The sequence below is a fragment of the Strix aluco genome, chromosome 19 (genome assembly GCF_031877795.1).
Source record: "Strix aluco isolate bStrAlu1 chromosome 19, bStrAlu1.hap1, whole genome shotgun sequence".
In the NCBI taxonomy this organism is placed as follows: Eukaryota; Metazoa; Chordata; class Aves; order Strigiformes; family Strigidae; genus Strix; species Strix aluco.
In genome coordinates this window covers 10,923,038-10,933,296 of record NC_133949.1, presented here as the reverse complement: position 1 = coordinate 10,933,296, position 10,259 = coordinate 10,923,038, and the positions used below count along the sequence as shown (strand labels likewise).

At 56.7% G+C, this 10,259-nt stretch overlaps 1 protein-coding gene across 1 annotated transcript; it reads right to left on the bottom strand.

The window, feature by feature from the left end:
- Positions 1-1,551: 1,551 nt before the first annotated feature.
- LOC141932297 (NAD(+) hydrolase SARM1-like) lies at positions 1,552-9,871 on the bottom strand. The gene is made up of 9 exons (XM_074845677.1): positions 9,201-9,871; positions 5,135-5,753; positions 4,742-4,954; positions 4,526-4,617; positions 3,824-4,059; positions 3,613-3,706; positions 2,701-2,890; positions 2,476-2,597; positions 1,552-1,898 (listed from the first exon to the last, which is right to left on the bottom strand). Exons 1-9 carry the CDS (start codon positions 9,659-9,661, stop codon positions 1,769-1,771), a joined length of 2,157 nt encoding a protein of 718 aa, XP_074701778.1. The 5' UTR covers positions 9,662-9,871; the 3' UTR covers positions 1,552-1,768.
- Positions 9,872-10,259: the final 388 nt, after the last annotated feature.

Below are 10,259 nucleotides of genomic sequence, written 5' to 3'. Positions count from 1 at the left end.
AAGCTGTGATTAAGCACCAGAATTTAACTTTTTTTTTTTTTTATCCTCGGATGTTCATGGATCTAAGCCAAAAGAAAATGTGTTTGTGCTCCTGCCAGTTAAGGCAAACAGCAAGGCTTCGGGGAGAGCCAGGAGAAGGACAGAGTGGCTGAGACTCCTCATTACCTCCTGAAAGGGTTGAGGTATCTTGAGCAGGGACAAGCAAAGGAGCTTGCTGCTTCTGCGGGGTGGTGCATCAGCCCCGCAGATGGTGGTCTCAGCGTCAGGGCAGGCTGGTGTTCCCTGGACATGGCTCACTCTTCCTCCTCTGTGTGCTCTGAACAAGGATGTCTTTTTGCATTACTTGCTTTGCTCTGCATCAGGAAAGACAAGCTCAGGTAGGAGCTGCAATTTCTGGTCCTAATTGCAAAATGGTGTGTTGTTGAGAGCCTGCTCACCCTCCAAGTGGGTGTGAGAAGCCGGACAGGGCTGGGAGTGCAGATCTCAGAGGAGGTGTGTCAGGGTGCCCATGGTTCCTCACCTGCAGTGTTAGCAGCCGGTGCTGCCAGTCCTGCTCCCAGCTGGTGTTCACACCTACCAGCCTCCGCTTGCCCTTTGCATCGACTTCGCTCTTTCCTGATATTGCAAGGTGAGTAGCTGCAAAAAGACCTGGTGGGTGTTGAGAAGAGCTCGGTAGAAAGAAAAAAATGCCACTTGGTATTGCATCCAGCAGAGAGTAGGGACAGCGCTGAGCCTGAGGAGCCCAGCAGGGCAGGCAGGGGTGAGTGGTAATCAGCAAGGAGATACGCCAGCTCCTGTTTGAAGGAACAGCCCCTGGGAGATCTGCTGTGGAGTGCCAACAACAGAATAAAATACAGCCAGTGTATAACAACTCCACAAGTACAGTACAGCAATTAGCATCTTCTGTATCTGCGTGGATGTATGTTTTCCAGAGTCACAATCCAGTCTCCTATGCCCTGTAAGTATAGACCTGATAAAGTGGTAAAGCTGAGACGTCGGGTGGAGGGAAGGAGGGTTGTCTTAAAGCCCTTTTTGCAAAGACCTAGTGGAAGCTTCATGGGATCTAACCCCAAACTTCCATCGCCAGAGTTAAGAGCACAAAGTGGTTTTGCAGCATTAGGAGATGAAAGGCCCTCAAGGAGGGAGTGAGCTCAAGTGATAAAGGGCCATTCCTGGGAAAGAGAAAGCTTCTGCTGAGCAGTTTAGAAGGCCTCTGTGTGTTATCTTTCCCAAACACGGAGATTTCGTTAGGGCTTAACTTTTATTTGCCCTTTCCTGCTCTCAGCTTCTGACCACAACGATATTCCTGTGGCACACAGGAGAGACCATACGATGCTTATGGACTGTTCCCTCTCAACTGCTCTTCTCTCTTGTGTGTCCTCTTGCAACGTACCCCTCCCCAATTCCCCAGTTTTTGGTCTTCAGAAGATCCCTCCTCTTTGGACGTGTTTCTGGGGGAAGCTGCAGCCATTTGCGGGGGACTGGGCAGTGTCGGTCTCCTCGCACCCCCTGCATTGCAGGAGGCACAGCCTGCATGTCCTGCCGCCCAAGGGAAGATGTGGAAGACAACTCATCCAGCCCAGAGTCCACCCTGGCTTGGCTCACCAGGGCTTGCATTTGGAGGGTGAAGGGGGGCTAATGAGCCACAGGCCTTGTCTCAAGCCAGGGTCCTAAAATGGGGAAAAAAATCTAGAGGGAGAAATTTGGCCCCACATAAAAAGGGGTCACCTGGGAAGTCTCTGGAGGACATGAGGCGGCTGTGCTGGTTCTAGGTCTGCCCCAGGGAGGGCAAGCAGTCCAGGCCGTTCTCCGACCCAGCCGAGGAGTCCCGGGAGGAGCGGCCCTGCAGAAAGCGGATGATTTTGTCGATTGTGGCTTCCTGGTACTCGTGAGACCACCTGTGTTTGAGGGGAAAATTCAATTTAATATTTCTGTTGTGCGAGGTGTCACAAGATAACTCAGTTCATTTGGGCCAGGAGCCAGTGACCGCCTTCCTCCACCCAGCCCTCTAGGAGCACCCCTTTTCCCTTTGGAAAATAGAGGAACACTATCCTGCTGCCGCAGGAAAGCCCCTTCCCCTGTACCCTGCCAGGCTGGAGGGCTACAAGCAGGCTGGGATGCCAGCCCAGGATGCTGCTGCACGGAGGGGAAGCAGTAGGTGAGAGGAACCCAGGTGAGCTGCTCACTGCTGCCTGGAGGGCTGGGACCATGACATGGGCATCCCAGCAGCGATGGGATGGGATGGGGAGCTCTGTTACTCAGAGGAGCCCCCAGCACAAGAAAAGCAGAAGGGCTGTGGTGGGGAACTTTGCTCCCTCCATGCTCTGGAGTACCTGAAGTGACTCACCTCCCCTTTGGCCTGTTTCACCTCCCTCATCTGTTTCTCCCCATTTCCTTGTGCTCTTTGCTACTGCTTATGCAAGCCGTTCTCTCCAGGTGTCAAGGAACCTCTTGGCACAGGTTCCTTTTACTTACTTGATACCATTAAATTTCAGGACAGCCCTCATGTCCTTGGGAAGTGTTTCTGGGTCCGGCCACTCAAAATGGTCTGTAACAGGTACAATGTTCTTTCCAGAGTTCAGGGCTGTCACAATCTCCTGCAGGAACATACAAGTGCTCAGACTATGGCCCGTGTCAGTGCCTCACCAGCCCCTTCCTTCTCCAACATCCACCAAGGTCCCACCTGGTGGCATCTCCTACCTTGTGCACCCAGTCCTTGCACTCGGGGTCTGCCATGCACTTGTCCAGTGCATTTGGCGAGAGGACCAGCACAAAATTGCGGGCACTCATGACGCTCTGGATCAGCTTGTCCTCAAACTTCCCTGCCTCCAGCTTCTCCACATCGATGAACACGCTGAAGCCGTGCAGCTGCAGGTGGACCTTCAGCAGGCTGGTGGTGAAAGGACACAGCACCATGAGGAGAGCTACTGCCAGTGCCTTGGTTTCCTACCACATCAGCCAAGACATGATGAGACAGAGGAGCAGTGAATGGACTCCCGCAGAGAACAGAACAGTCCTGGAGACGCCAGCTGCCCGCTCAGCCTGCCTGCAGGTGTCTGGGCCCATGCAGAAAACAGGGGGAGCAGGACATGTGGCAGGAGAGGTTTAGATTGAATATTGGGAAAAATTTCTTCATTTGGGTTGTCTTCAAATGGTTGTCAAGCACTGGAACAGGCTGCCCAGAGAAGTGGCTGAGTCACCATGCCTGGAGGTATTTAAAAGACGTGTAGATGTGGCACTCAGGGAGGTGGTTTAGTGGTGGCCTTGGCAGTGCTACATTAATGGTTGGACTCAATGATCTTAAAGGTCTTTTCCAACCTAAATGACTCTATGATTAACTCCCTGTTGTGATCTCCTACAGCCCTACGAGCACAGCGTGAGAAAAGGGTAAGTCAGTGTCAAGGAGGGACAGGGTGGCAGTGGCAGGACAGGGAATTAGCCTGTCCATCGTGCAGCTTATGGCATGTGCTGTCCCCATTTGCACAGCAGCTTTTGGCAGCCTCTCCCTCCTCCCCGCTGCAGCTCTCCCAGCTCCACGCTCTTCCCACAACCGATCACCAGCCTTTGCTCTGGGCTTCAGCCCAGCACCAGAACGTTGCCTGCAGGACTCACCTGGCCAGCTGCGACCCGGTGCTCCTCCGGTAGCTGATAAATACATCAGTCCCATCGGATGCAGTTTGCAGCGTTATAGGGGAATGGAGCATTTCTAGGCAGAGCAAACGGCAACCAAAAGTTAAAAATACCCAACAGCTCATCCCAAACAACCCTCGCTACTCATCCCCAGCCGCCTGCTCAGTGCAGCGAGCAGCAGCAGGACCCGCACCCCTTGCAGCAGTGAGGATGCGGACGCGGTGGAAACCCGTGTTGATGTGGCAGTCCTCCTGCAGCTGCTGCTCCGTCACCCGGTGCAAGAAGTTGCGGTTGATGCCGCACGTCAGCAGGTTGTACGTGTACTGACGAAACTTGGGGTCGATGCTGCCCAGCCAGTCGGCCAGGTTGCTGCGGTCGCAGGTGGAATAGTTTGCAAAGGTCTTCAGCTCTGTCAGCTCCCGGAAAAACCTGGCAGAGAAACAAATGAAACCGTGGGGCGGGGAGGGGAGGCTGCTGGACCAGACAGGACCTAGAGACGTTTGGGACCACATCTTTTATCTGCACAGGAGGGAGTGCAGCTATGTGCTGTGGTGAAGAATAAGCTGAAGGAATAGAAAAAGAGAAGAACAGCTGCGTGACTGCACGAGTGTTGGTTGTCAGGACACAGAGGAATGAGGGATTCAGCTAAGAGAGGAGAAGCTCGGGTAAGTTCCCATCTTTCTGGGTAACTTGCAGGATCCCATCTCCCCTGTGCCATAGGTGATCTCTCCCCATCCCACAGCTCTCCCGGGCCTTGGCCCCATTGCAGGAATCCCCCTGGGACTGCACACTGCACTGGACAAGCCCTAGCAGTCCAGGCACAGACCTTTTCCCTGTCTCTGCCACTGTGGTGATGACCATGAGAGAGGCCAGCGTGCCCTGGCAGCAGTCCTACCTTTTCCGAGTGATGCTGGAGTCCATCCCCAAATCCTCCTGCAGCTCCTCCTCTGTCAGCCTCAGGAGAATGTCCCCATCCACCTGGTGGTCCTGCCAAGAGAGATCCAGGCTGGAAAGGTCCCAGGAAAAGCTGTTGGGTGAGATGCTTACACCTCTGCTACACGATGGGGAAAAAGGGCCCATCCAGGTGTCCCTCCCCAGCACGTAGCCCTACCAGGAAGCTCTGGCAGTATTTGTTGAATCCGATCTGCTGCAGCCATGTCTGCACCTCACAGGGCTTCCAGTTGGGAACTGTGGGCAGGATGCGCCGAGGAACCTCCTCCCCTATCATGCGCAGCACCTTTTTGGCCAGGGAGGAGGTGGTGCTGCTGGTGGAGTAGCACACTACCCTCTTCAGGCTCTGTGTAGCCCCAATCTCACTGAAAATCTGGGGACACAAAGAGGGGAGACATCACTTTGCTTTCCCTCCTCCTCCCCACAACCTGTGCCAGGCCAGCTGAGGACCAGGGTACTTGGTGAGCTCGCAGGGGAGCAAAAGACCCCAAGATTAGTTGTGGCAACCCCTTCCCTTTTGCACCTCCTTCCTTCAGGCTGACCTACCCTTTACCTTTGTTTTCTTCTGCCTGGTTTTGATGGCAGCCTCCGTGCAGAGGTAGAAGGCAGCGATGCATTGTGCTTCCAGCCGAGAGCTGTCCAGCAAGGGTACCAGCCGCTGCAGGTCATCCGCCGTCCTCCCCTGGCTGGTGTCACTGCTGCCCAACATCTCGCAGGCAAACTGTTCCGGGTCCAGTGAGGCGATGAACGGCTCCACCAGAGCCAGCGTCCCCGAGCGCTCCACCTCCTTCTCGATTTCTTTGTTGGTGGCCAGCACCGTGATGGCCAGACACGCGTGTAGGCGGATTAGTTCATCGTCTCTTGAGAACACCAGTGGGAACAGCCACTCCGCCGTCCTCTTCTCGATCATCAGGCGCTGGTTGGCCTGCCCTCCGTACATGGCACAGTTGGCCAAGGCCATGGCGCAGTGCCGCAGCACAATGGGGTCCGTCCAGCGGCACCAGTAGAGGATAGCATCCAGGCCTCCATCAGAGATGAGCTGGAAACAGGTCTCCTCGGTGTGTTTGAACATGTGCTCCAGGATACCGGAGACGCTCTGCGCCAGCTGGGGAACATCTCGCTCCTTGGCTAAGTTCAGAATCACTCCCAGACCAATCCGAGCGATCCGATCCCTGCAGAAAGGAGAGGCACAGGCAGGTGAGGGGCAGGCAGCCGCGCAGGGAGTGGCAACAGTGACTGGCATGTGAACTGCCCTGTGCTTCAGTGGTTTTCCCCATGACAGGTTCCCTGTAGGCCATGTGTTGGAAGTGTGGGAAAAGCGAAACAGTGAAAAAACTGCAAACCACACATTTCCTTAACACGTGGTGCCCAGAACACACACAGGGCGGGATGGACATCCAGTGATTTGTGCTGCTGCAGCACCAAGGAGGAATGCAAAGCGAGGTGGAGGCCGTGCGGTCCCATTCTTCCACTTTTCTCAAGGAACATTTGGCATGACTATGCAGATTTCTCTCCTGCTCTTCCCCTTCTCTCAAGGACTGTTTTGTCGTACTCTGCAGACCTTATCTCTCATTCTTCCTCTTTTCCCACAAAACCAGTGCACACCTTGCACCAGGGAATGTGCTGTGTCGTTACTCAAGAAACAATGGCTTGACCACAGTCCCACCCTCTCACACACGCATACTTAGATAAATGCTACCCTGAGTTTGTGTCTAACTCGGAGGGATGATAATCCAATACTAAAACGGAGGGACACATTGATGGGTTTGTGCTCCTCGCCCCCCTCCAGAAGGGGCTCCTTTTGGTAAGATTTGGGCCTTCAGCTACGCCGAGTGATTACCTGGGAATTAAGTGTGTGTGATTGCTATCAGTTTTTTGTGTGCAGTGCTATAGAGCCAACCTGCAGTTTGTGCATTTATCGTAGGCAATCTCAAAGAATCTATAGATGTTGCATAAGAATTAACTGTACTATTTGTGAACCTGACGGCTTCTCTTGAATGCAACCGGACCTACAGCATACGGGCTGTTCGTGCATCTGGTGTCAGGGCTCTAGTTATGGCCCTAATTGCCATAGCTATTAAGAGATAAGTCCAGCTGCCCCCAGCCCCTCTAATCTCTGAAGACCGGCTAGAACACAAGGGGATTCATCTCTTACCAAATTAATTCCTTACCTCAAATGCAACCCCACAGCTGCCAGATATGCTTCCAGGCTGCGATGCAGCGAGATGCGACAGGCTGGTGTTGGAAGAACTTGTCTGGGTCTGATGGAAGAGCTTGTGATGGAGCAGGACATGGGATGCACAGCCCACCACCACCACGCCAGAGGCTCTCATGCTCAAGGTAAGATGTACATAGCACTTAACAGCGCAGGGTAGGCTAATGCCAGGCTAGAAATAGATCTGCTTAGTCAGCTTTGCTGGGTGTGTGTGAGCTGCTTTGTGTTTGGGGGTGAAAACTCGTTTGTCCCTAACCAGTGCTGTCCTCTGGCTGCTCTCCAGATTGGTGCCAAGCCCAGGACAGGAGTTTCACACCTGACTGAGCAACCACATGGAACTGGCCACAGGGGAGTGTGAGATACGGGGATCTACCTGTCCTGGCATAGCAGCGTGGAGGCAGGAAATCTGTTTCCTCAATCCTGTGGTCTCCTAGAAGAGGACAGCAAGAGCCTGGGGGCAGGCGGCTGAGAGCCACCAGCTGCTGCTCGGCCATGCCTGGCCTTGAGAGCTCTGTGCTGCAAGAACGGTCTTAAAATAACACCTGAATGGGGCTGTGCCCTAAAAGCATGGCATGAGGAAGGGGGAAATGATGGGCTTTTGGCTGTCCTCCCATGAGCCTGCCTGCGGCGAGGGGGAAGCTCCATCTCTGGCCTCAGAAATGACCCTTTTGGTCCCGTGATGGAGTTGCTCCGTTCACGAGGCACATGGTGCAGATGCCCCATGCCATGCTGCTCGTGAGGGCAGTGGGGTGTTTGGCCCCCAGCAATGGTGGGGGTGAAGGCATGCCAGCCTCTCTGCACTGGCAGATGGGAAGAGCATTTCTGGGAAGCCTGTGGCCCACATGGCTCGCACTGACCTTGGGGTGGATTTGGCAGCAAATGCTGTGGAGAGCTCTGGAAAAAAAAGCCTTCAGCCTGGGACTGGCTCTGAGCCCAGACTCAGCCCCAGAGCTGGATGACAAACAGCATCACCGGGTCCCTGACTCCCCACAGCCACAGGACGGAGCCAGGACTGGTCCAGCTCCTGGCTGAGCACCGCTGCTGCTGTGCATAGATGCTGGAAGAGGTCTCTAAGCCAGGGGCTTGGACCCCGGCGGGGGACCCTACACCTCCCTGCCATCGCTCAGAGGCTGATGGTGGGTCAGGCTGCGGGGAGCGAGGGGCTGGGGGCCCACAGCTGCTCCAAGGCCCTGGCCCATGAACTGCTCCCGGAGCAGAGATGGCGTCTCCAGCAGCTGCTTTCTCTTGCCAGGAAGGAAAGTGCTCAATTCAGACCGTGCCAATGATGTTTCCTGGGATTAATTCCACTCTAATGCACTTTCCTGATTTAGCTGTTGCTTCTTTTTGCCCGGCAGTGTGTGCAGCGAGGCCCAGGCTGCGAATCCACAACCTTACAGCAAGACGCATCGCCCATGAAGCTGGAGCAAGACCGTAAACATTGGCCAGGCTTCCCCCACATGCACCCAAAGCCCTGGCTGGGACCAGCTGAGCTTGGGTGCACCGAGGGAGAGTGGAGCTGGCAAAGCCACGCATTTGCCTGCGGGGTGCCAGGAGAGAAAGGCCTGATCCTGACCCAGCTCGTGGCACGGATACGGCTCCTCTCGAACCGGCACAGCAGGGTGAAGGTGTGTGAAGGGTGAGCTGCTGGCGGGTGCTGCATCAGCGCTGCTGTGCATTTAGATGTGTTGGGTGCCACCTGTGCACGTGCACCCTCATACACGCACTCGTATATACACACACATACACGCGCTCCCACCCCACCTGTGCCAACGCTTTGGCAGAGCCAGCCCAACGCCTCTCACCCGTCCTGGGGAGCAGCACACTCATCTCCAGCCTCTGAGCTAGGGTACATGGGCTGGGGGTCTCTGAGGGCCGCTGAACAGCCAGTCCCCTCCTTAGGACCTCACTCCAGCCCTGGTCAGCAGCAGAGATTCTCTGGGAACCAGCTTTGTCCTCCTCCTGGTGCTCTGGTTATGGCTAAGGGGGAGTCACAGCTCGTCCTTGCGGTCAGATGCTCTGGGGCAGCCAAACCGACCCAGCTCAACCATGAACCCTTATCTGGGTGGCCCCAGGCTGAGGGGGGCTCATGAAGACACCCCGATCCTCACCAGCATCCCTGAGCTGGGGCTGGTTCTCCTCCCTCCAGCTGGGGGGGGGTGGGGGGTCAGGTCACACCATTGCCTGGGTGTGACCAGCAAGTCAGGGACCCCTCTGTGTGCGTGCTGGGTGTGGGGGGACGTGGCGTGGAGCCGAGGGGGTTTGACGCACTGGGAGCACTCAGAGCAGGGAAATTTGGGGGGTGTGGGAGGGATGGGTGGAGGAAATCCCTGCTGTGCTCAGGGCAGCAGGCGAGCCTGCGGTGGGGAGGGCTGTGCCTGGCTGGGGGGGGTCTTTGCAGACTTACCTGTTTTCTGCCACCAGGATCTGCTCCAGGAGTTTTCCTGCCTGGCACTTGGTCTCCAGCTCCGCAGTGTACAGCAGGTTCAGCAGCAGGTCCAGGCCCCCCTCCAGGCGGATCACGTCACACAGCACTTTGGCCACATCCCTCCCCAGCGTGGGCATCCCCCAGGCTTCCTCCACCAGCTGGAAGACCTCGCCGATGGCCTTCCTCAGCTCTGCAGGGCCAGCTGCCTTCTTGGCACGGGTGATGGCCTGGTGCAGGGCGGGCAGGATCCGGTCCAGGGCTGCCCGCACATCCGTGTTCACCCCGGGGGAAACCTCCCGGTGCTCCCTGGAGCTGCCCCCACCTGCCCAGCTGCCCGCTTGGCTCACGCACTCAGGCACCACCAGCCTCTCCGCACCCGACATGGCGAAGAACCGGCACAGTTTATAGAGGGAGACGAGCAGGGTGAGCACCATCGGCATCTCCTAGCGCAGCATCCTTGGTCACCCGCCCACTGGGAGCACCCGGCCAGGGCCACCACCCTCCTTGGGGGACCTGAGGTGACCGGAGGGGAGGCAGAGGAGGGGGGATGGAGCTGGCCTGGGGTCCAGCCGCAGGGCTGGGCTGCCAGCTCCCTCTGCCCTCCCTGCCCTGCCGCGATGCGGAGCTGGAAGCGGTGGCAGGAGCCGCTTTCCCAGAGCCAGACTCAGCATCTCAGGTCCTCAGGGGCTGATGTCACCCCGCGCAGGCGCCGCCTCTCCAAGGAGGGGCTCATCTCTGGGCAGCAGCATCCCCCTGCTCGCTGCAGATGCTCTGGCATCCCCCCAGACCCCTCCTTCCACAGCCCTCCGCCTGCCCAGCTTGAGCTGGGGTTTGTCCTGTTGTCCCCATGGCCCATGTCCCCCCCTTTGCCCGAGCTGCTGGGGAGCCTGTGGTCACGTCCACGGCAGGCAGGGACCCCCATGCTGCTTTTGCAGCGGGTCTCTCCGGGACCCTCTGCGGCTGGTGAAGGGGGCACAGGGTGGAAGTAAAGGGTCAGGCACCGTGGTGGCCATGGCCACGGTCACAGTGAGGTTGTGG